The sequence below is a fragment of the Rhea americana genome, unplaced genomic scaffold (genome assembly GCF_003343005.1).
Source record: "Rhea americana isolate MKP2758 unplaced genomic scaffold, rheAme1 scaffold_10, whole genome shotgun sequence".
Taxonomy (NCBI): domain Eukaryota; kingdom Metazoa; phylum Chordata; class Aves; order Rheiformes; family Rheidae; genus Rhea; species Rhea americana.
In genome coordinates, this window is record NW_028185039.1 from 3993377 (window position 1) to 4020458 (window position 27082).

Below are 27082 nucleotides of genomic sequence, written 5' to 3' on the forward strand. Positions count from 1 at the left end.
CTGCAAGTAGACACTCGCAGCGGTAGCAGACTTCAGTGAAACAGCCTGGTCTGGAGTTGAAGGTTTTCCTCTTTAACCTGGTAATTTGAGTTACTGTGCTTAGATGTAGGGAAATTAGGGAAATTTTTACTTAGTAACTACTAGTTACTAAGTAAACTAGTACTACTAGTAGTTACTAAGTAAGGTGTTACTAGTAGTTACAAAGTAAAATTTTTACTAGTAACTACTCTTTTACGTAAAAGAGTAGTTATCAATACTGTAAAACTGATTCCAAATCTCTACAGAAATTAGAGCAGTTAACTCACATTTATTCTGGTAAAAGACAAGCTATGCAATAGTATAGTTTCATACTTTATTTCTGAGAAAATCTCCAGATTTAAGCAACATATCTTAATGATAAATGAAAACATTAATATTGCAGTCGATTTACATAGAACATCACATTTTTAACAATGATTGATACAGAATGTGTCATGCAAACCACTTGTGTACACCAAGTAATACTCATATCAATACAGATCTGTACAGTATTTATTTACATTTTATATTTAAACTCTAATAACTAGAAACATTTTCCAAGAAAATATAGAAATGAAACTGGTAAGCCACAAGTCTTAATTTGTAGCATTTGGTCTACAACAGACCTAGCTTTTCCAGCAAGCATATCTACATAGATATGTATTAAATTTTTAAAAATATGCATTGTTTTTATATACGAAGCATTATAAATGCTGCTCAGTTTATAAAGGTTCAGTTTTGTACCAGTTTAAAACTGTTCAAAATGTTAAGTGATGTAGAGCTTATTTTGTCAGAATGTTGTAAAGTTTAAGTCAGTCCAGCTGAGCTTAAGTATTACGTACAGTTTTCTCCCTAGATTGCACTGGCAGCGTGACTGAAGTTAGCGGCCAAATGGGAAGCCATACACGTGGCAGAAGTAGTGGCGGCTCTTGCTGGCCCCTGTAGTGTTAAAAGGCAAAATTTACAGAGCTGAAGAACTAGACAAATTTTTCAGTGCAACAGGGCGGGAGAAGTCTGTTGTCGCCAGATGACTTTTCCTCAGCATGGCCAAACTGTAACAGATATTGCTTTAGGCCACAGGGCAGCTACTCCTAGTAACCACACCTGGACTTTAAGCCCACTAACAAATAAACAAAAAAGAGTTGAGAGATTTTTTTGTTTTACCCTCACGGATAGTACCTGATTTGGCCAAAATTTTCACAAGCCACTTCGTTTTACTGGCCTCRTGGCCAGTGGAAATTTTGGGCCATTTTCATTCCCTGTTAATACTGTTACAAGAACATCTGAAATCAAATATTATCACACACAAGAACGCTATTCCATTAGCTTTGGTAGTAAATTAAATAGATACGTTGAGCACCACAAATAGCTGTTCAAGATGGCGCTTTTTAATGCTAAGAAATAATATATTTCCTGCTATAATATCCTCAGTTACATGTTACTCTAAGTATTATTTCTGCAGGATATAAAAACTTCAAACTAAACATAGTAAGTGAACTCTCAAGGCATTTTCTTCATGCTTATAGATAGACATTCTCATCTGGTTAAATAAATAGATTTTCTTGAAGGTGATATTTCAGAAGATAAGAATGGATACAAAAGTGCTTCATGGCTTATTAATGCTTTCGTAATCTCACATTTCTCCAGAAATACTTTAAGTGCTGCATTTCAGCTTTACACTCTTTAGTACCACCGATTCTGGTTTATCGCTACTTGCATTACAAACCTATTTGTCAAGGCTAAAACTGATGGATGTTTTGCTTGAAATCAAAACTTTAAAAAGTTGCAGAAGAGAAGAATCAAAACAAGTTATTATGTTGGCAGCTGTATAATCAGGCTGCTCTGCAAACATGGGACATACAACTTAACTAGTGTCTACAAAGAGTTTAAATAGGTTCCATTAAGCAACAGCTTCCCCATACTGTTTATCAAAGGGTTCTAACCCCTTTGCTTGAATTTTGTTCCTTAAAAACATTCTGATCCAAACTTTTTATCTGAGTCAACTACAGTTCCACACATGCTGGAGGAAATTTATAGTGCAAAAAAGTTTACTCCATTCTTTCAGCCTCTTGAGAAACACATAATAAAACAGAACATTCACAGGCTGGTATCTCATGCAGAATAAAGCAAATTAATAAGACCGGAATCATGAAACAGACTTTCCCTTAAAAATAAAATAAGATGTAAAATAGATTAAATTAATAAATCTGTATTTTTGTCACTGCAGCACAATTCCCTAAAACRTATTCAGAGATGCATCCGTAACCGAGAAGTAAAATCACTTTGACAGAGTATCAGGTCTCCGAAGCATTCACTGGCACAGTAGGCCCGGCTCAGGTTCAACCAGTTTCTGGAAAATGGAGTACTAACAGAAGTAGTAGGGTCCAAAAACACTTCTGCCCCTACTGTGGAATTGGGGTGGGGGGCGGCACTGGAGAGAGGTGTCACCTTAATAGTAGAAGTATTTACGTGCACTATTAATAGAAAAGTGTTGCAGTAAAATCTGTCACAACAGTAGCTTACATGTGTTACTGAAAGACTGTTAGAGTAGGACCACAGAAAGACATCCAACAATTTACAACAGAGAATGGCAGGGGGAAAGTATAGTTGCACCGGGTAATTGTATAAAACTTCGTTCTTAAGAGTAAAAATAAGGATGTCCATTCAGTTTTTCAATTTCAACTACTGAAGCACAGATCTGAAAAATCGCCTTTAAGAATATAATGAAAATAGTGAACCTTTCCATATGTCCAAAGTTTGTTATCAAGTAAAGGAACGAATCCTGCTTGCTTAACTAGAACTGTATTTTAGAGAAAGATCACACCTTCTTCACCCCACTTTTAAAAAGTTAAATGCATACGAATTTTTGGGGATGTTTTCACATGCAAAACCTAGACTCTTATAATCAATGTCAGCCCTGTCATCTTATTCCTTTAATTGCAACTTAATGTTAATTAAACTATAACATACCTAAAAAATAAGGAGGATGTTATTATATAAAAAGCACATTAAACTAGTCATTAAATCTCACTGCTTATTGTGAGTGTATGAGCAGAGAGGAATGAGTTTTAGCCTACTGGCAAGTATTAAACCACATCTGTATTCACTGTCACGTCTACAGTCTCAAACCTTTGCTGTTGGGTGCTGCGTTTTTTCAGTGCGTATTAACCAAAGCCTTTGGCATAACTAGTTAATGATGTAGCTGCCAGTTTACCACTGAGTTGCATTTCTGAAGAAGAAAAGCTATTTCCATATAAAACAGGAGAGAGAATGCTAAGCGAGAGCTTCACTCAGCTGTTCATTTACTGCAAAACACACAAGATTTGTAAGTTTGTATTAATATTTTGGGGTTTTTGCTTACAGAAAGATTAAGTGCTAGTTCACGCTGTACTCATTTGTTAGTGCTGCATTTTAGTGAGAGATAAAAGTACTTGTAATTTATAATCACTTCTCCTTTATAGGCAACGTGCTCAAGGAACAGGTATAAGATATTGTACTGTTAGCCTGAAATTTCTTCACTTTTCTGCAACCCAAGTACAGTGGAGCTGCAACTAATATAAGTGAAAGCAAGGCTTCCACGTTTTCAATTGAATTAAGTCTCAACAAAATCATCCTCTGGGATTTGAAGCTTACTTCAAAGTATATACCAAGAACTATTTATCCTGGAAGGTCTTGCCAAGATTTTATGTTGTAGTAAAGCGTGTATATATACAATTTACAATAATTGTAGTTTAGTTTATCCAATTTTTACTTTACTTTTTTTATCACTCAACTGTATACTCATTTTTAGGCTGATGCAGCTATACAAATCGCTGACCAAGTTCTATTTCTTGTTTGCAATTCTTCGTTTCCTTGTGGCCAACATATCATAGAAGGGATCTCTGCTGATACTTGCTCTAGAAGAGAGAAAAGGAGTCATTAGTTTGCTTAACAAACATCTGGTTTTGAAAACTAGAACCATTTTGTTCTCTTTTCCTTCTGGATGACTCCAAACTTTTAATAGGGTAATGGATTGTTGAGCTATAAGCATCAGAAGCATTTCTTTAACTAAACATAATAGTTGCTCAGCTGTGATTTGTAACAGTTCCGTATATTCACCTTGAACATTATTTATACCTTTAAGTGTAGGTTTGCCCTTACATAACTAACAAAATAAAGTCAAGCTGTGAAAGCTCAAAGATGCACTAAAAACATACTAAAGATAAGTATCACTGAAGTTAATAATTAAGTATTAAATAATCTAATAACATWAAAGGTGATTCACACAAAGCTTTATATTTTGGGGGGCGGGGGGAAGGACCCTCCACATTCTCTTCATTCGAGTCAGTAGCACTATTTCTTTAGGACCAGAGACTAACAAGTGATTTATTAAATCTTGATCCAACAGCCCTGTACAGCTCGTCATTAATCCTAAGAATAGCACACTGCCACACCAAAATTGTTCAAATAAGCTACAACACAAGTTTTCTTGATGTCTTATTCAGAAAGGAGTTTACACTTCATTTTCAAAGACATTTAAGACTCTGAACTCACTTGATAGATTTAATCCACTCYTCCTTTTCTTCTGGGGTTGGAGCAGATATCCTATATACTACATGGTTGCCTTCTACCACTCTGCCATCAGCTTCAGTTTTACAGGCTTTAATTACTTGACCTTTATGACTGGGGTTATAGAGCTCAAAGCAGTTCTGGAGGGTAGAAATTAAGAAATGAATCAAAAACACTGACAAATATTTTCATTCAACACTAAATCTAATTTCCATATGGTTACTTATTAAATTAAAAAAAAATTATGATTAATACGATTCTATGATCTTACTGGTTTTCGAGGGTCTTCAACTTCTCTTATACTAAGATTTTCCAAAGGAATAATTCCTCTAGGTTCTTTGTCCTAAAAATTAAAAGATATTTTTTTAAAATCACATTAATAGCCACTTAAAATCCTTGATTACACTCGAGTTCACTGCCATATATACTCACTGTTGTGTATTCAAAATAATACAGGCAATTATCAGTCAGAATAAACCATCTTCGTTTCCACGTTTTCACTCTTCCCCCTATAATTAAAAGGTATTGATTAGTTATGTGTGTTGCTGTCAAGGCTTCAAAGACGGGCAAGAATGTAATGTAGCTGTGCTGTTTTATCAAAATACGGCTTAAGAACTGAATTGCAGATGGATCAGGCACAGATGAGYTGAGATTTTAAGAATATGTTCCTGTAACTCTTCTCATACTAAAATCAAACTCCTGAGACAACATTAACTATGCTACGGTGTTGCTGACCAACCACGAGAGTTTTATGTTCTGAAACTATAAATGTCTTCTCTCTTACCAGTTTACATGAACACAACAGTTTTTAAAGTCAGATCTGTTCCCTGTGTTTAAGCAGTCTCATCTCTTCACTGCATCAAAATACTAGTATTTACATAGCCACCAGCAATGCAGAATTAGTGCTGCTATGGGAAAGGGAGGTTGATCACCATCAAAACTGTTAATTAGGTCCCAGCAGCAGGACCAACCCTGTCCACAGTCTGTCCGGTACAAGGAAATGATCCATCAATATGATTAAAGGCATTTTATGACCTTCCTGTCATTGCACTGGTAACCATACGTGTCATTAAGAACTTATCTCTAACTTCAGATATAAGGCCAAGTGCATAAGGTACTTAATTATTACTACATTATTACTTGCAAGCAGAACAACTCTGATACCTCATCAGCTAAGAGCAAATTAGAAATCCCTAAACCAAAATGCATCATTTTTCATAATTTAGTATTATTTAAACATTTTCTCTTTATGGGGTAATCTATCACTGAGTACATCTGAGAACAGAAATATCTGCTGGTCCAAAAATGCCAGTTTTTCCTGTGTTAACAGTTTAGAAAACAGAAAAACCACAGAGTCTCCTTTCTTACTACTGTTAAGGTCACGCTAGAGGAAACTGTTCCTTTTAGAAACGTTCATTATCGCCTCAGCCCTTTTAGCTACTGTTCTGCCGTGCACTAGAGTGTCTCTAACTTTTCACAATTACATTCTTTTCTAAAATTCATTCCCAGGAAAGATGGAAAGACAATTGTAGATAAAGAATTCCTATGTTATTAATATATGGCCTTAGTTCCACAACAGCCGCATGATTTCAGGACTAGGTCACCACCTGTGCATCATCCATTCAGCAGTGATTTGATCCCATTAAACCAACGTCTCAAAAGACTTGATTGTTACTGAATACACTTGCTTAAAAGGAGTGCATTAATATACACAAGACCTCCAAATTGAAGTCACATAACCAAATCTAAAACATAATCACAGTTTTTTTTTTTTAATCTTTCTGCTTTACTTGAGATAGCTGAGGTTTTGTTTAATACAGAAGTCCAAACCATATCAAGTTAAAGAACAATTATCAGAATATCATGAGTTTTTTGACATTGGACCACTATATGTTTGCATTATAGACCAAGTCCTTTTGCATGTTGTATCTTCCTTTAGTTTGGTTTTATGATCTACATGATAACACAGTGCTAACATACATGTTCACAGTACTCAAATTTTACACTTCCACTACGCACACACTCATCTTAAGAAAAAATTTACTGTGCAAGCAGGAGTGGTGAAGTAAAAGGAGAAGGCAAAGTAGTGCAAGATGCAGAAGCYATGACAGAATGAAGGGTTGAGTGAATTGCAAACAGTGAGGGAAGAACCGGTGGCGTTTTAGTGTAAACACTGTGACAGACAGTAATATAGCATTGTACGTAGAAACATTCATTGTAGAAACATTCAAATCTGCATTGTAGAAACATTGTAGAAATATTCAAATTTGCACAAAAGTCACAAGAAAAATTCCCACAAAGTTGACTGAAAGCTGGTTCAGTTAACAGGGAAGGGACTGGGCTAGGAATAGAAAAGCCAACAAACTTTAGCTTGACTCACTTCTGGATCAACAAATAGGCAGCAGCCAAGTCAAGATGAATGCCAGGGCAGCTCTACCTTCCTATTACCATAATGCGACATATTTTTCATATAATGCAATACTCATTGCCATGATTTTAAATCGTGGTCTGCCCTATAAGGTTTTCTGTTTGTATGTTTGTTTTAAAGGCTAACCAGTAACATCAAACAACGTCAAATTTCATGGCTTGTCCAGTTCTAGACAGCTCAGCAAGAGAGAGGATATAGCAAWATGGGCAGAAAAATATTAAGGTTTATTAAAAAACAAATAGCTAAAGTGGTTCCTATTGCAAAGGAAGCTTAAATTGAACAAATAAATATTTCATAAATCATTATATCATGGCAAAATACAATAAAAAAAAGGTAAAAATGATACTTTTTTTCTTAAAAAAAAAAAAAAAAGAGGCTTGCTTCTAATTTAAGACAAAAAACAATGGACTTAAATGCATAACTTCCAGAACAGTATGAAACACCAAATAGAAAATAATAGTAGAATTTGTTGAAATTTTTCTGGTAACATCCTCTCTTTGAAGAGCAGAATATTTCTCACACTCAAAACCTTTTCGTAATCACGCTGCAGTTTTGATGAAGCTTTTGTCGTGAAATATCTCCTAGCTCCAGGATAGGTTTGAAGATGAAGCCAGAAAAAAGGGTAAGCATCTCTGATGACATCCCTCTCCCTGCTCTCTTCTACCCAAAACAGCCAGTAACTTGCAGGGTTACGGCATATACAGGAGTTATGGAGATAGACGTTCCAGTCCCTGCTCCACCAAGCTGTGAATTACTCTTATTGGGGGGGGGGGGCAGTGAGCTAGGGTGGGGGGTTTTTTGGCATGACAAGGAGTTTACTCATACATAAGTCTCTACAGTCCCACTTGAGCACACACACTACTTAGTTGCAGCTGTCAACAGCACAGAAACCTCTAACAAAGCTTAAAAGGAGTTCTGGGCTCAGCAAGCTTGCAGGGGTCAACAGCACCTACCACGTAACGCACACTTAATATGCCTCGACAGTGGGTTACAAACCAACAAACGGGCTGACAAGACTTTGCGGGCCAAAAACACAGCACTTAAGATTAATAGGTAAGATCCAGAAATAGCAACACATTCTTTCCCTCAGCCAAGAACGCTGTAGGATCAAAGGGGTTTGGAACTGGGCTCCATATCCTAGTCCAGGTGTCAGTCTTTTAAACATTACAAATTTAAAGTAATTAAGTTATTGTAAGAWGATCAGGAAAAGTCAGAATATGAACCCATAAGCATTTACAGAAATGGAGAAATGTACATGATGTACTTCTCATAATTCAGCTAATTAATTAAAACGAAAGGACAGCTCAAAAAACTAAAGAAGCAGAACACTGGTAGACGGAAATACAAAGAAACTATAATGAAAAGTCAGAAAAAGGAAAAACAGAAAGAGCAACATAAATCCTCCTCACCTATGTAGCYCAGTTATAAGATTTTTTTCCCAACTCTCGACAAAGTACCAACTAGAGAACAAAGTAAAATAAAACCTTTTTAAAGGGGAAAAAAAAAGAACTGGAAAGTACTTGGGTAAAAAGGATCTTAAAAATAGCAAGGCAGCTAGGAACCAAAAGGTAGACAATCCTACCCAAATCTTCAGCRTGTTTGTAGTAAATTTTTAGAATAACAGGAAAAAAAATAAGGAGATGCATCAAGAATACTTTGTCTTCTCAGTCCCTTTAGATACCACTGGGTGGAACGACTCAGAAACTACACACGTGCAGTTAGCATGGATAATCAGATCAAAGTTCAGGTTTCTTTACAAAAGTAGTTCGTCTGAACTGCAACATTAACTGTTTCAAGCTAAAACAACATCAGCTACCAAGAGACCTAGACAGGCACAGGAAAGCACAGGTCAGGTTCCCAGTCATTGACCACTGTTCTTTTGTCCCTCGTTAGGGAGAAGAAATTCCGCCCTCAAGGGCCGATGCCCCGGAATAAGCACCACTGAGGGAAGAAGCCTGGAAGCAAACCTCCAAGCTCAGAGGACCATCTGACTGCAGAAAACAACTAACACAATCGTTTGTCTAACTTGAATCATTTCCTCTCCAGTTCAGTAGAATAGTGTCACAGTGTCTCCTCTAACTAGAAGGAAGTATCACACAAACCAAAGCACTTGCCAAGAGAAGCTGTTTCAGACAAGGAAATGCCTCCTTCTGCAGAATAATTGCTTCTGGGGCATTAGGACATGAAGTACTTAGTCCAAAACTTCAGGCCTTAAGGTGGTTGGTAGGAAATGTTACGGTACCAACAATACGAATAATTATAATATTCAATACGAATAAATATTAGTCAAAATGTAGCTAATAAATAGCTAATAACGTCAATGTATATGAAGATTCATTAGCTGTAAGCAGCTTTTTTAAAAAAAAAAAACTTACAGCATTCATTTTCATTATACCATGCTTTAAAAGATGTAATACCGAATGTTAATTCAGTATTCCAACATAAAGTCAAAGACATCTATATAAATGCATTCAATATATCTAGATAGATAAAATCAGAATTTTCAYATCGTTGCCAGTTTTGGCACTCGGGCTTTGCAGGTCTGACTTGCATGAAGTCACCTCTGAATGATTCAAAGCAGCAAACTTCACAAAAGCAAGCCTTTTGTACCCACGAGTCTACTTCTATTTCAGCATTTCAGCATAACTTTCTATTTCAGCATTCAAGTAAGATTTAACACAACTGATCCCTTAAACTCTTACGCAGGAGTAGAAACTCCTTAGCTTTTCAACGATACTGGAACTTTTAATATCCACACCTTCCTGAACCTAAAGAAAACCCTGCCGATGTCAGAGTAATTGTTTCCCAACAGAAGAGTTGTATGCTGAGAACAACATGGATTGAGACAGAACTCTCTAACATACTGATACACAGCTTAAGCCTCCTAGCAACTAGGAAACTCAAGGGAGAGGGAAAAAAAAATACCACCAGGTTTATTTCTGGTCACTGCATCTGAACTAGCAAAACATATTTGTCTGTGCCAGTCTGTGTCTACTAGGAATACTCAGTCCTCAAGGCAGAGCAGCTTCACATAGTTGCAGCCTGATTCACAGGAGGATTCTGGAGCGTTGCACTTCCTCATCGCGATACCCCTTATCTTGCGGGAGTTTCGTGCGCAACACCATGTACTTTCACATGTGCTTTTACTGCTGGGTTTTCAGTGCAACGTCTCCTTTACACCATATGCGATGAAAGATCGTTTTTATTGACCTCATGTGCCAGAGAGGAAGGGCAAAGTTCCCGCTACTTTACAACGCGGTTACACATTGAAGCTGCCAGCAAGTGGCTCTAATGGAGCGTGTACTGGTGTTACATATAGAAGAGGTTTACTTCTTTGAAAAACAAAGGTTATTATAAAATTTCAGAGACTGTTTTATATGGTACACAAAGCCCGCCAACTGTAAAGGAGTCTTTACGTAAATGAAGGTAGAGTATCTAGTATCTTGCAGTGCCAGAAGGCTGTAAATACCAGAAGTTCCAGCAACCCTAAACTTGGTGCTCGTTTTAAATTCTACTAAAATAAGCTAAATACATATTTTAAAAAGGAAAACAAGAAAAAGAGTGACTTTTATATATGCATAGTTCAACTGTAATCAGTCTTTCAACTTTCTAACAGATTTTATGTACAAGTATCAAAATATGCTCTGGAACATCATTGCAAGAATAAGACAACTGTTTTAGCAGAAATTACTCTCCCCTTGTTATGTTTTTCAACGAATGTGAAAATCATGTTGACAAATCACCTTTATTTTTCTGCTCTAGCAGTAAACATTTTGTTCTTCTTCAGAAAACACTTGCATGTGAGTTAGTGTGTGACAGGCCAGTCTTTTGTAGACATGGTACCACCRATGATACTGTTAGTGACACTGAGTGAAAAAGTAAAATGCTACATCAAATAAATTTGATTCGAAAAAAAATAAAAAAAGCAAAGAAAAAGAAAACAGGAGGAAGGAGGAAGAAAATAAAAGAATGAGTAACAGAACAAGGGGGGACTGGAAAGCAATCAGATACGTACCTCCTAACGCAGAATAAGCAGAGACAGCCAGTCACAGAACAGAAAGGTGATAGGTCATAGGCCATAAGGAAAACAAGAAGGCACATTTAAACCACTCATTAAAAAATCATAGCCAAAACCAAACCAAGAGAAACTCACAAATAATATGGAAAAATAAAGACATACAAAAATAACTACTTGAACAGAAATCCTTTTTTTGTATACAGAAAACTGTGTTGAAATATCATACAGTTTTCTGAAATGACTTTACAGAGCCTTAGTTGTTATTTATCAGCCATGGCATGTGGTAAATACCACAAGGAGTTTCCTTTCTGTTGCTGAGTATTCATTTCTCAAGTATCAGAAATAAAACTCCACTCCAAAGTTTGTAACAAGATCGCTAATTTAGAGATGTAACATAAGAAGCAACAACCTACAGTTGTGAAAGAAATTACTTATTATTAGTTTGTACATTTTAAAATATAAATTACAAGGTTAATCCTAATAGATTTACAAGAAAGCAGTCAGACAGGGAAGCAGCATACATGCCACAAATGAACAAAACATACAGCAGCAAAACTGCCCTTGTAACTAACCTAATTTCAGCAGCCAACCTTCTCTATCTGGATTAAAAAATGTATGCGTTAGATCATTTCCATCATCTTCTGGAATTTTAAACGGCTCATTCTTAATACTTTCATATAAATTCTAGAAGAATAAAAAAGAGGAAAAAGACCTCATTAATAAGTGTCTATCAGCAATGCATCCTGGATATCCTACTGCTTCTCAGACGGCTTATGTAAAAAGCTTTGGAAATATTGTCGATAAAATTTTCGACCATCTCTTTGCAGTAACTGTTTACTATTTTGAGTAAGTTTATTTTCAAATTATTTTATCTATAAACAAATGTCTCTTTACAGTTTTTACATGCACTTCTCAAAGACTTATCTTTCTCCAAGTCTGGTGTTCAATACTTCAAAGGTTTCAGCTTCTCGCACAGGTCTCAATTAGTATAAGTGTTGTCAAATGAATCTAGGTTCTTGGAAAATACTTGAAACTATCACAGTGTTATAGATAAATATCTTATATAGAGATATTTTTACTGATATTTCAAGGGACCAGAGAAAAACTTCCACAAATTCATGGAAGAGAAAGAAACGTAATAATGACACACAATAATTTCTACTATTTTTCCTGCTTTCTCTGACTTACCCAGAAATACTATTTTTTTTTTCATAAGAAGCCAGTTTCATGAGAATTTTGCCATAAGCAAAACTAAGAGATACATAGACTCTGCTCAGTGTAAGAGCAGTGAATAAGGAGAGAATTAAATCAAAGAAGCTGCAAGTGCTTCTTTCAATTATTCAGATCATTATACATGCTAGAAAATGATCTTCTTACTTCCTTTGACAAATCAGTCTGAGAACTGTTTTATATGTTTCTAACTTTCCCACTGCAAGTATCAAGCAATACCTTTTCTTCCACAATCCAACTTACCCGTAGCAACTCTTCTGGAAGATCTCCACCTTCATTAATTCCACGATTCATAGAAATAAATCTCTCTACTGTTGGTTTATCTCTTACATTGTGGTTGTGCAGACTGGTATTTAGCATAATGATCGCAAACGATAGCACATAGCATGTATCTGAAATAAGATTTGAAAAGAATCATTAAAAAAAAAAAAGATTTATCCTTCTGTGTACCGTGGTACTGCAGAAACCTGTAAAACAAATACATAGCTCGCCCTGGCAGATAGAGAGACAGATAATCAAAAAACACCAAACACGATACATGAAAGCGAACCCTCAAATGTTCCTCTAAACTAGAGACTTAAGTCTAAGAAGAAGGAAATATCTAACGATCCAAATTAAAAGCCAGTGGGAAAACTAGTACAAAAAGAAAACTCCCAAAGCTTTTGAATCTCTTTCAAATAATTGCTATTGCTCTGAATCAATACTTTACTTGAAATGCTGAAATGTTCTTGGCCAAAATTTAAAACAGCTGCCATTTATGTTTTCTGCACATAGACATTCTACCTAGATCCTGTAACAAACCTGGTAGATCCTATRATAGACTTGGATGATTAGACTCCTACTCAAATCACTGCAACAGCTTTATCAGAATCATCCAGAGAAAGAAGAGACACTTCAGAAAAGTATCTGAACTGCCTTTAAAAAGATAGAAGATGACATTGGCTCATAACCTCTTGGCCTACGTGAGGTGGCCAGCTGGTTAATACTGAAGGATGACAAAAGAGATCTTCTCATGCCTCTTGCTATGGTTTGGTAGAGTCTCCCACAATGGAGAAATCAAGTGCAAGACCCTGGGTAAGAGACAGCAGGATAAAAATATCTGTACTACGTAGGGGAAAAACGTGTTTGCAACTTCAGCATTTTGTTTTCAATAACTATTCTCCTTTCCAGTTGTGGCAGACCTGTATGTTACCCTTTTCTTGGCCTATTTGTTCCTCTAAAGTGATCAACAGGGGTTAGGTTTAGCTCAGTTGGTTAGAGCGTGGTGCTAATAATGCCAAGGTTGTGGGTTCAATCCCCGTACGGGCCACCCATTTGAGGGTTGGACTAGATCTCCAGAGGTCCCTTCCGACCTTACCAATTCTATGATTCTATAAACAAAGCAGACCAACAAAATTCTACTCATCTGAATTAGGAGCTTTAATAACATTAAAGGTGTCAATTTGATTATTAAACACTGTAGAGCACCACTTTCACTTACAGCTGAAATCTTAAAGGTATCCTATGCTACAACATTATATGCAGGGTAATTTTAAAACAAGTAATTCAATGGAAAACCAAGGTGCATTTCTATCTGAGATAATTTACTGCTGAACAGAGCACTAGAGATAAAGGATAGCGTCCATATTAAAAAAAATGGATGACTTTATAGGTAATATACTATAGTAACATATTAACTGGATTTGATAGTGAGATAATCACATGTAAAGTGCTTATGATTGACAGAAGAGACTTCCCAACCTATTGGTTCTTTCCACTTGTGAGCCCAAGTTTATGCACTTCATAAATATCTTCAAACAAACCTTCTTCCTACAGATTGCCCTGCCAATACTGCTGGTCTGCATGCCTGTTTTAAGGGATTCATGTCCTCTGTCTGGTTACTTTTCCCAACTTTCCCAGTTTGTCCAACATCAACCATTTATTAATTTTGATTTGCTTTTCCTTTTACATTTCTTAAGGCACACATAACAGAAAATATTCTGAAAAATGTCAAAGGGTCAAGATCATCTTGGGCTATCACTGGAGCTGTTCCTTAGAAATATCCCATGTTGCTGGGATGTAGCAAGATGTCTAACACTAGAATCTTACTTTTCCAAATTTTGCCAAAAATCTACAGTGATATTCCTCAGATGTGTTTTTACGCACCAATTGGCTTAGATGCATATTAAAGTTAAAAAAGGGGGGGGAGCGGAGAAGGCATTCTGAACATAAACTTGCACCTACTGAAAAATAAAGTGTAAGATTAAACAGTTGCATTTTCTCAGTTCTTAAAAATTTCTTATTTCTCATTTCATATATTTTATCCCGAACTTCCAAAATGGTCATCTTCTTCTTGCACCAGATATAAAAGATATATAATCTCACCAAAAAATAAAATAAAATACACACASAGAGAGAGAGAGAGAGAGAGGGAGAATGAATTAGGAACTGCAGTTACTTTTTGTGACTGACCTGTAGACTGAAAGACTCCTGGGTTACAAAGACAGTAACGTGAAGCAAAAGCTTCCATCATACGATCAATTTTTTGAGCTTCCCCTGGGAGTCTGAAGCTCCACAGAAACTGCCTAAAGAAAGGAAGAATAATTGTTAGATTCATTCCAATATTTAWTTATTAGGCATATATTACTGATTTCTGTTTCTGATTATTAGCAGTATGTATATAAAATGTCTTAAAAATATGTTCTCAATCTCTCAACACACAAGTCAGGAGCTATTATAAAGCAACATGCACAGATGGCTAGCCCAGTAACTCAGCCAGCAACTCTGCGTGCTATCAGGCAAGATAATACGGTTGTTCAAATTCAGAGGCTATCTCTTTCTTTCCATATTAGAAAACAATTTTCTGTATGCATCCCATTTTTGTCATGATAACGATACGGGGAAACAAACAATTCAACGCTACCAGGGCTTCCTAGCTACTAAAAGTAACATACACTTTACTAGAGTTTACTTACAATGTAAAAAGATAACATTACATAAAATATTTTAGGTGGGGAATAAAAGCAAGTAAGACAAAAACAGTATTGTTACTTCAACTCCTCAAACATAAAAAGGTGCTTTGGGAGAAACTCTGCCTGTCTAGTATATGTTCATCCTACACTAACTGTGCCCAGATCTTAAAAAGAAAAGCTCTTCATATAATTTCAGTAATTTTTTAATTCATGCAGAAGATCTATGTTCCTGTTTAGCAACACAAACAGAAAAAGAAGTTTTTGCTCTCATAGGTTAATACTTCTGCATATAAGTACCCTGGAATGCATACAGGACAAACGTCTTAACAAATCTGCTTTCTGGCACACTGTGGAGCTAAAAAGCTAAAATGTTAGAATAAGCTAGAATCACTTATTCTTTTCTTTTTTAGCAAGAGAATTATCTAAATTAAAACAGAATCCAAAACAGCAGTTACATGCTCTGCCATGCAAAATAAGATCCCCATTCTTCTGCACCAATAATAATAAGCTTCTGGTGCCAGTAGAACCACCATTTATTCCTGTCCTCATCAGTTCTCATTTCAGGACACTATCAAATTGTCACAGGCCATCTTTTGTTTGTCTCTTTTACTTGCCTTGTGYGAGGTCCCAATCCAGAACAGGAATTTGGTAAGCTACCAAAATACAAAAATTTAAACGTAGTGGCTGCTAAGGAAGAATAAAGTCAAATCTAACATTAAAGTGGGTAATGGAGGTAGGAACACAAAGCATCCCAGGCGAGTTTCAGGAGCCAGAGAGAGAGGCTTCCCTCGCTAAAGCCTCAGGCAGTGCAAGTTATCACCACCACATAGCTCCACCATAGCAAAGCCATTCGACTCCACGTCTCAAGGCACRGCACTGGGGAGACAGGTCATGCGAGCACTTCCATCTAGCTGGTGTCAGTAGGGAGCTGCTTGTGGCAATAAGAGTGGCAGAACTCTCTAAACCTACTGAATTTGATGGATTTGCTGTGGATTTTTACCAGGAGAAGAGGAGATGTCAAGGTCACTGAATACTGCTTTTCCAGAGAATCAAGTAAACTCTTCACTTAGCAAGGATAAAGGCATATGAAGATACCAAACTTCTAGGGTGAAAAGAGTGAAATTACGAAGAAAGCAGAAGGAAATCACTTGTTCCAAGGTTTACCTCTTTGCAACTGAACAAAGTCACTGATCACAGTGAGCAGACTTTTTTTTTTTTTAGTATTAGAAGGAACAAACTGAGGTGGGAAGAAAGGAAAAAGGAGAGAGTAGCAAAGMAAATGATTTGTTTGGCTTAGGGTTTTGTTCGTTTTTAACGTATCTCTACCTTAAGCTATAAAATGAATCTTCAAATATCCACATTTGGCAGGCACACCAAAGCGCCACGGCTACATTTTAGTTGTCTTTGAAGATGAAAAATAATTATTTCAGACAAAGGCAGCATAGTGAAAGCAACTGGAAAAGGTTAAAACAGTTTTCTCTGCTAACTTGCACAGTAAAGCATATAATCATGCTGAGCTATAGATCAGCTTTATGATGAGTAAGTCAGCATAGTGACTCATATGAACGTGCAATATGATAAAGGTCAGAAAAAGAAAGAATTTACCCACCTTAAGGCTTGTACAAGATTGAGATCGGCGAACTCATGGAGTTCAACAAAAGCCTGAAGAACTTTAATATTAAATTCATCTCTGTAAAAGACAGAAATGGAAATAGACATAGGTCTTTTGTTATTTTCCTTTTTTTTCCTGAGAAAAAGCAAGCAAACACTCAATAATACTTATCAAATCAAATCATCAGAAAAATTTCACACATTCGAGGTTTTTTTTTTCCTCTTTCTTTCTTTCTTTTTTTNAAAGACAATGCAAATGCTTTGCCCATTTTTGCCATTGCTATTGTTATAATGAAAGTTTACTAACATCAGAGTATGCTTTGACTGGGGCCTCCTCGCAGGTACCTATCTTTTAAATTGGTATATAAAGCATGAGTCAAAGTATGCTTGTCTGAAACAAAGATGTTTAAATGCAAAACTAATATTTAAATATTAATGAACCTAGAATGACTTGGATGTAGACAGAATTTAGTCTGTACCATCAATGGATACATCTGCCATAAGCATAAAAGGTTTACAATCTTTAGGGTGTGCTTTAAACACATCACCAAAACAGAATGCTGTGTATCAGCCTCCACCCAAAAATAGGCAGCTGTACATCCGCCACGAATTATCTCTGGCATTACTGACTAACCGTGTGTAACCAACCTGTAACATCCACAGGTAAACATTTTTAAATCAACCATTCATTCATTAGGATGTCACCACACTGTTTAGAGAAAAAACACATGAGCCCTGTCAAGTGAAAAATAACTCGTATCAAATTTAGTAACGCACAATTTAGTTGTGTGACTATTTCTCAATGCAGTGAAATAACCTACTAAAATAACCTAAACACAGGACTCAATAAGGGTACTTTGTTACTATAAACCAAATACTGATCTTGTTTTCTTGTGCACAAAACTGCAGTAATTCAGAACAAATGTTAGCCTTTTATTCTAATTTTGCTTTTTTAGGTTTTAATGTAGACTGAATTAATAGCAATATTTGTGCTGGGCACAGCTCCAAAGACTGAAGCCCAAATACCACAAAAGGTCTAGAAAGCCACTTATTTTTAAGTGAAGAATTATCCATATCTGAAGAACTCTTTGATCTTTTATAAGATGTAATTCATCCTTTATTTATTGTACTCTTCTAGGTATTCTCTTGTTTCATTTTGCCATTCAGTTTTTCTAATTTACAGAGTGCTATAACACTACGTATTAATATACTGTAATAATATAAAATAATTTAAAATATATCCACGCACATTCCTGAAAACTAAACTGCCCTCTCTCTTCAGCTGCACCCCCCTTACTATTTCATATTATTTTAACATGAAAAAAGTAGGCAAAAAAACTGTTTGCTTTCCCGTTACTGTATTAATAATGCTTGTTTTTTCATTTCTGTTAAGTGATGCAAAAACAATGGAAGTGACTAGATACACTGAAAAACAAATCTTCTTTTAAAACAAAAAATAATCTTAAATTCCCTCTTTACTTCAACTGCTCCTTAAAATGGATATGCTGCTTCTGTCTTGTGGCAGAACAGTATCAGTATGTTCATTTTCTCACTTCTCCCAAGATTTTATCACCCATTTGATAGATTTATAGGAAATTCCCAGATCAAATTTGCCATTCAGTGCTAGTCTCTACATTTGCCTGTAGTTAAGTCTCGAAAAAAAAAAACAGGAATACATCATTGAATTGCATATTTATCAGTATACCTTATCAATATTACCGAAAGTTGACCAGTATTTTCAGCTTACTTTTGAACTGATAAAAGGGAGCTATTCAACAGTTTCGCTTTCAGAGTGTGGATGAAGAGCACAGTGCTGTCCAGCTTGGAATGCATAAGAACTAGGAAAACATTTTTGAATTTTAAATATGAACCTATAAATAGTGACATGACTATTTATGACAACTCTAGTGGGACTGGATATATGATAAGACCTCCATCTGCATGAATAAAGGGCTTTGAGGATTAGGACTAGAAAAAGTGGAATTATTTCAGAACACAATACCATGATATAATGCATCTCTCAAAAAAGAGCAGACACAGCTTTATACAAGCTCTGTTACAGTTTCATAATTATGAACATTAATATATAGCTATTTGTAAGTAATTGTACAGTTCTGTTAGTCCAGATATTCAAGAGAAACTTCACAATGCTTCCTGTAAAATTCTGAAAATGTCTACACACATGGTAGAGAAACTTTACAGTGAAAACATATTTTCAAAATACACGTATTACAGTGAAAACTTGCATTAAATATATCAATTTCAGGAGGAAATTGCTGTGCACAAATTAAGCTCTGATTCTGTAAGCAAATTATGGATGCCTCAAAAGGGAGCTACCAAACATATCACTACAGGCGTGGATCCTAAATGAGTCAACTTTTAAACCTCCACAACTGGCATCTGACCCTGAACATGTGCAAGCACGTACATACACGTACTCCAACTTACKCTTCACTTCTGTCTCTTTCCACAGCAGTTTTCAAGACCAGTTCCTGAGCTGCATAGCCACAGAAATAAACTGGCACATTTATTGCACTAGAATTGATAAAGCTACGGTGTGACTGCTCTACAAGATGCCTGCTTATTGCCCAAGAACATTATAGAAAAATCTGTGTGCAGGGAAGATGACAACACAACAACCTGCTTAAAACCACTGGCACAGTGCTACCAATTTTAATAAGTAATTTCTTTACTCTGTTTATTTAGCAATTGTTACAATGTTCCTTGTCTGGACAGAGCATCAGGAGCTACTGGAAATGTTGTAATACAACTCTCAGACATTCCAGAAGCTTTTGGTATTAAATTCTTCACTACAGTCAAATTTAAATGCATTTTCTCAAAACAGCAAGTTGCAGTGAATTAAAAAAATTAATTATTCAACAACGTATCCATTTAAAACAAACAACAATCAAACAGAAACAAAACCTATCATAACAGGGTAGTAGTTTTACTTCCCAGTATAGCTTTTATACATCTGTGAGTACTAGCCAGCTCCCGTAGCCTTTGAAGGGGAAGGTAATTTTCAAAAGAATCCCTAGATGTATTTTGTAAATACAAAAACAGATTTTAAATATTTTTATTTACCTTTCACCAAGGTAATCTCCGATTACCGTTTTATTCAATCCTTCTCCTTTATACAGGAATTGTGCTATGTCTTCCGCAGTGTTCTGCAGGAGGTCATTTTCTATCAGAAACTGTATTCCCTAGGAAAAGCAATTCCAAAAGAAAAGGAATGTTGTTTTCTTCCACAAACATTTATGTAAATATTGCTTGTGAAATCTGGCACAAATTTATTGACAGACTTGTATTTTGCATATTATGAATTAGTCTATAAATTAAAAAAGTAGTAAAAGAAAAGAATGTCTTCAGTTACATAAGCAATATTCACTGCTAATTTATAGATTCAAACATAATGCATTTATAAGGCTAGAAGTATTATGTGGCAATTAAAATTTCTCAACTATAGAAATAACAAATTATTTTAACTGAATAACAATTTCACATTGCTCTTTAGAGTTAATGTGCAAGTTAAGYTGTTCATTCTATTGCATAGATGTGTGCTGAGCCATAATCTGTAACATCTTACAATGAAGAGCTATACAGGAATAACTTAACTCTTCAATGACACAAAATAAAGCATCTGTTTTAATTTGCCATCAGCAATCCGATACATCAAGCCCCTACTTGCAGTAGGGGTTGTGGCTGAAGATACTGCAACCAGTTTAAAGAGATGATGGTTACTGCTGGCACTGGGATTGTCACCGACTTCTGGTTGCGCTTGAACTGAGCTATTCACGAAGGACTCTCCCTGAAACCAGTCAAGCTTTTGCCACCGAGCTGCTGCTGAAGCGAGGAGAGGCTCCCCTCTCTTGCAGAGGGTGTTTGATCAAGCCCCTGTAATCCTGCCCTGCCACAAAGAACTGACCCTGCAATTTGCATAGTCTAAGGATGCCCCGAGAACTTGCTGCAAAGCACTAAAGAAAGGAGGCTAAAAGTTGTATTAAGATTTTTAAAAGGATGGAAAGGATGGTATTCCAAATCTCAGCAGGTCATGAACAGATGTCTTCCTTTTTCTCCACTCTATACCCTAACAAAGAGGTTAATATTCCTGCTGATTCCACTAAAGTGCCAGCAGTATTTTTTATTTCATTCTAACTTTGAAAACTTTCATTATTTTTGGACAGAGCAAACATGAAGGCCCACAGTAAACCACAAAAAAGTAATTATCCTTCTGGTCAGTTCATCCTGGGTTTTTTTGTTGTTTGTTTGTTTTTGTTTTTTTAAATCATTACCATCTGCCTGACAAAAAAAAAGTAAGTTTTCTGACCTACTTTGGCAGAGAAAAACTGTGATGCTACCAGTCTTGAAGCATTAAAAATAGTAATAATAATAATAAAAAAAAWTTAGAACGCAATTTTCTTGAAACAACTTAATTGTCATTTGAAAGCTTATTTCAATGTCAGGCTGGCATTCTGACTCTCATAACCTAATACTCTTGTAAGTCATTAAAGAACAGACATGAACTTGTTGCAAAGAAAATGTCAGTTTTATTGTGAAGTACAAATAGCTGAGCCTTCCTCAGAAATGACCACTTCAAAGTTTCCTTCATAACTGAATAATTGTACCAAAAAATTCTTTTGACAATGGATTTTTCCCCAAAGCATGTTATTCAAAAAGTTTTCTCAGATCCATCAACTGACAGAGAATCTTCCTTCCAACAAACATCAGAAATAGCAGTCACATATTGCCTTGTTTAATACTTGGACCATATTATTCGTGTTTGATGTAAGCAGATTTGACTAGAATAGTTATATACAGGTTACTGAAAAAGATGATGGTAATGACTATAATCACGGAAAACAAATTTCTCTGCATAGAAGCAGACACCTTAACATGCTACAAGCTACTATTTTTTTTCTTTCYTTTTTTYCCCCCTCCTTAGAATGTTAAGGAACCACAAGGCAAATAGAGAGGAAAAGGAAGTTCGTCTGGGACAACAACTGTACTGCCTGGAACAAACAGTGAAACGGGCCAGCCAAAACCCCCTCTGCTCCTACACCATCTTCTGACTCTGTGTAAGTTCTTTCTGTAGACAGATATCAGATGGGAGATATCTGTGGTAGGTTGACTTCCCGCACAAAATATACACTTATGGCAATATTTAATATTCATTAAAAATACTGCACAGATTTTCCAAGAGTCAGTGAAGGGAAACCTGCCCTGAATTTTGTAGTTTTTACAGTAACTTAGATATTTTTACTGTTGTTTAAATCCTCTCTTTATCGTAGAGGATTAATTTCCAGACAGTACTGACTTCTAGTGCTGTGAATTTCAAGCACGTTGTCACATTCCCTGCACAGGGATCCTTAGAGCATTTTACAGACTGTCATTATAGCCCTTTCCACACTAGCTATCCAAATGCAAATAACTAGTTACATGATGTTACATCATATAACTACATTAAACATAGCTCTTCTGACAAGGTTTTTTTTTRGGGGGGTGGGGGGAGGGGAGGAGTAATTGCTCTTCATTAGACATCAAAAAGTTTAAAGGTCTTCAAATAGATTTTTTTAGAGCAATTAGTTCTACATGTTCTTGCCAGTAAGAGCAAGTTAGATTTCTTTTGAATTACTTGTTTTTAAAGGAGAGAATTTGGGGAAKTCAATACACCTATTGGTATCCCCACTTTGTTCACATTCCTGACTGGAGTGACCATCTTCTCTCCATTTAGGAAAGAAAAATGTCTTTTTTGCAATGACCTCAAGTTAATTCTCTCAAAGAGTAGAAGGACATATATTTTAGCTGCCTGTAATTCAAAATAGCAGTTGCTAACAAGGACATGATCCAGCTTTAGAGCATCAGCTATTGCAGGCTACCACTGTTTCACACACGTTATTAAGGAATACTATTCTATTTACTACACTTAAATTATGTTCAGTAGCAATGTGGCCACAACATCTATTTATAGAAATAAATTCGCCCACCAATAAAAAACAGCTAACATTGCAATGAAAGAATTCGACATCATTCTGTGATTTTACCGCAAACTTCCACAAGGCAAAGGAGCTGGAAGAAACAACATAATATGAGGATATTTCAAGATATTCTGCCCTCAACAGAACCAAAGTCAGATTTGCCAAAACAGAGAAGAAAAATAAAAGAGATGGTCAATGGCTTAAAAAAAGTTCTGTATCACTAAACACTTCAATGTTTACGGTAAGTTGAAGATAGCCCCTAAAAAAGTAGAGGACATTAATGTACTTGGAATATTACAGAAAAGCCACCAAAACAACTGAATTYAGTAAAATTGGAAAGAAAACACGTCAAGAACTAACACAGAAAAGTAAAGCTTTATTAAAAAGTTTTAAAAGAGTTGTTAAAGATCCTTCAAAAATTCAAAATGGAATCCTAATGAGGACAACAGAAGGCAGTAAAAGCAAGAAAGCTGCAAAATGGAAAAGTAGAGGTTAAAGGAGAAATCTAGGAAACAAAGTTCAATATATCAAAGGAATACTTTAATATATCACAGGGAAGTCTGCAAGAGAATGAGCAGGTCATGGAATTCTAAAGGTAAAATTGCAATTAAAGAAAGCTACTGCAGGAAAGTGAACTACTTACCTTTCAGCCAAATGTGTAATAGCCTTCTTGAAATTGATAACAAAATACTCACCTGCAGGTGGGTTTCAGTGGAATAGGTATGTATATATGTATGTACATGTAAGTGTATATGTAAGCACGCAAATACGCACACATGCATTTTTCACAAACAGAATTTAGATATACAAATACTGAAGTTATGTGACAACAAATTAAAAACATTAGATACGGTGAAAGAACAAAAAATAGGGGTCATATCATATGTATGGCCTAACTAGTTACCAAACTTCAAAATATTTTTATAATTACATTTTGCATATCAACATAGAACACCTCTATCAGATGCAAATAAACTTTCTGCAAGCTTGGTCAACATCTGGCATATTTGATCATTGATAAATATTTTCCATTATCAAAAAAAAAAGCTTGCTTGAGTGAAAAAGCATACACGACTGGCAAATGACTAAATTTAACTTTAAATTGTGCCTAATTTAACCCTCTGCTTAGTGTGTTAAAGGACAGACAAATGAGGCCTACGAATTTAACACTACCAGAAATGTTTTCTTAAAGGAAACAGTCTGTATTTGCCACAAATCACATTAGTAACAGGCATCTGAGACCTGACAAGGAAAAAAAAAAAAAGATACACTCTACCTTCTTAGGATCCATGTTGAATTTCTTCCTTCCCATAGCTATTTGCTTATTTCTTTGTGTAGCTTTGCTACATATGGAGAAAAAGAAGGAAGAAACAAAAAGATTATCAGTTGCTCTTATATAACACAACAGTTTCTGGATTAACCTCTTTTAACTCGCACTTTGTCTACTTTTGTAATTTCTATTACGAAACCGAGACATTTAGTTTTTACATGGGGAAAAATACATCACAATTTTAATTTATTTTAAGTGAGTACAGCTTTAGAAAGCTGTATCATTATCAACAGAACAGTTGAAAGTACCACATTCTATCCAACATACATTTTCTATCCAAATGAAAGACACTCCTGAATGGGATAAGACCTTATAACAAAACTGAAAAAGGGTGATCAAACATTTGTTTAATATAATAGTTATTTTTATTTGCTGTTCCTGAAAGACATGTTCCAACATCTCACTGAAGCATACCCATATTGTTAGCATTACTTACCTTTCTTCTACGCTAGTCAGATTATCGATTTCTGTCATAACCTCAGCTATCTCAAATTTTAATCTCTGCCAAAAGAAGGAAGCAGAATAAGTTAACCAATATTAAAGCACTTCTTGAAATTGGCTAGCATATATGAATATGATCAATTAGTCTGGGGGGGATTTAATATTTACTAGTAATCTGAAGAAAAGCAGTGTATCTTATACCTTCTTTAAGACTTTTTGGCTTAAAGATTTTACCACAACTGAATCAGTTTTAAACGCAGAGATCTTAATTCCTAATATGTACCCTGGTCAGCACATCAAGATCAAGAATCCTCTTCCAAAAAGCTGCTTTTAGACTCTGTTCTGAATGTAGATTTTAAACTTATTCAACTGCTTACCTTCAGTGTCGCATTCTTTCATGAGTTTCAATATAAGATTATTTTTTGCCCAGATTTCTTATTCACTGCTATCCTGTATACAAATCTACTGTATATATGTAATCAAACAAATCAAGAATGTGTATATATACACATGCTATATTACATAAATACAAATATTAACATTTTTAAAAGCACATAAATACTAATTATAAATAGGATTTATAGAGTAAGATTTAGGTTAAGCCATTTAGATTCTTTGAAAATATTACTTGTAGTTCATAACTAGGTAGAGGGAAACATTGCAGTGTGCTGTAACTTAAATCTACCGAAATAGGCCTCTAGAATCTTTACAGATAAATCAATTACCTCGATATCATCAATCAGTTCTTTTTTCCTGCGACGAATATTTAAAAGTTCTTCTCTTTCTTCTATGGAGAGGTCATCAGGCACTGAAATACAGCAGAACATAGTCTTTCAGCATTTGCAAACACACTTTGTAACAGAAAATCTGATTATGTCAATTAAGAAAGTAAGTTTCTCAGCCGAGATTATTTTCCGGGGGGAGGGGGGACAAATATTCAACTTACTGAAATTTTACTTTAGAAACCGTAAGTTAGCGAGATATAAGAAAGCCAGACCATTTAAGGGAATTTGTTACCATACAGCGGGTTATAAGATTTGGTTCTACAGTTAAACTGCCAAAATCATGCCTAGTATCAATCCAATTGTTTCAATAGCAGACCAAAATTTTTCACGTAAATTTATTACGACTCAAAATACACTCATCTGACTATCTGTTCAGGAAAAAAATCAAAGTTGCATAAAACACATTACAAAGATGCATATCCTGTGCCGATTTCAGACGATAGCATATTTTCAGCTATCAACCTTTTTATTTGCTTTGTGCAGCAGATGCCTTTAAGTACAATACTACTAACATCTTTAACAGCAATTACTTTCCATCAGTAGACAGATATCTTTATTCATTACAAATAAACAAACAGTTGGAATCAGTTATTTAACACAGTATCTCACAAGCTTATATTTTTGTATAATACCATTTAAGTAAGTCCAAAGTTTTTTAGTCAATTTTAGATATCTTCTTGGCTATGCTAAAACAAAACTGCTATCCTGTTGATAAAAAAAATATTTGCTATTGAAGATGCAAATATATCTCTGTACACAGCTATGGCTGTAACCCACCCTAGCAGCAGCTCCATTACCCTGCTGTCTGCATCTGACAAGCAGCAAACATGAAAAGTTACTCCAACGAAACCTCAGCTTTTACTGTGCCATTACGTTTTTCCCTAAAAAGAAGCTTCCTAGAAGAGATGCTACTCACTTACTCGCACAGCACTAGCATGTCAACCAAAAATATTCACCTGCTCTGCAACAAACCTACAGTATAATAGTTTTAATGCTACCCACTTTCTTGGAAATCGCTCCATAATTATAGAACAGCTTTTCCTTCAAGATCAGATAAATGGAACAACTAAAATAATTAAAATATTTTAAGTGATTCTATACCAACAGAAACATGCAACAACTGTAGTCATTTGAAAAAGCCAAAGCTGTTTCTTTATCTCATGTGCACGTGTTCAGCAGCCTCTAGCAACAGGATCGGAGCAAAGATTTAGGTTCATATTTGAAACACATCCTCTGTTCAAATCTTAATAATCATAGAATCAGTAAGGTTGGAAGGGACCTCTGGAGATCATCTAGTCCAACCTCCCTGAAATATAATGATTCTTTCTGACATCTAGTGATTAACCTCCTTTCCTTCTAGGAGTCTAAGTATACTCCAAATGGCAACACAGCTTGTTAGACACAAAGTAATTATGGCAAATGATCTAATTTAGCTATTCCAGATACAAACATGATTAGATTACTTCCAGCTTCGGAAATGATAAAGTCTTTTACTGAAAGAATACCAGACTTTAATATGTTTACCTGCTTTTTCCCTTCCTCTCACCAGAACCCCACCCATTCCAAAACATTTCTTTTTTGCAAAAAGAATCTGTTGGTATTTGCATGACTTACAAATATATTTGCCTACACAAGACCTCACAGCTTTGTCTTACGTGTACACCCTAGGATTTTAACCCCCCTAAAACCAAAGAGATTTTATGAACACATGCACACTGTGCATATACAGATACCCGAGATGTTTCAG

The 27082-nt window shown here is 35.5% G+C and overlaps 1 protein-coding gene across 1 annotated transcript; it reads right to left on the minus strand.

Annotated features, from left to right (window-relative positions):
* Nucleotides 1-287: 287 nt before the first annotated feature.
* On the minus strand, nt 288-25377 carry CYTH3 (cytohesin 3). Its single transcript, XM_085301848.1, has 12 exons — nt 25276-25377; nt 24546-24610; nt 24056-24122; nt 19889-20007; nt 16803-16883; nt 14694-14806; nt 12486-12634; nt 11585-11696; nt 4999-5075; nt 4838-4909; nt 4552-4706; nt 288-3914 (listed from the first exon to the last, which is right to left on the minus strand). The coding sequence occupies exons 1-12, from the start codon at nt 25375-25377 to the stop codon at nt 3842-3844; spliced, it is 1185 nt and encodes a 394-aa protein (XP_085157974.1). The 3' UTR covers nt 288-3841.
* Between the last annotated feature and the right edge of the window lie 1705 nt (nt 25378-27082).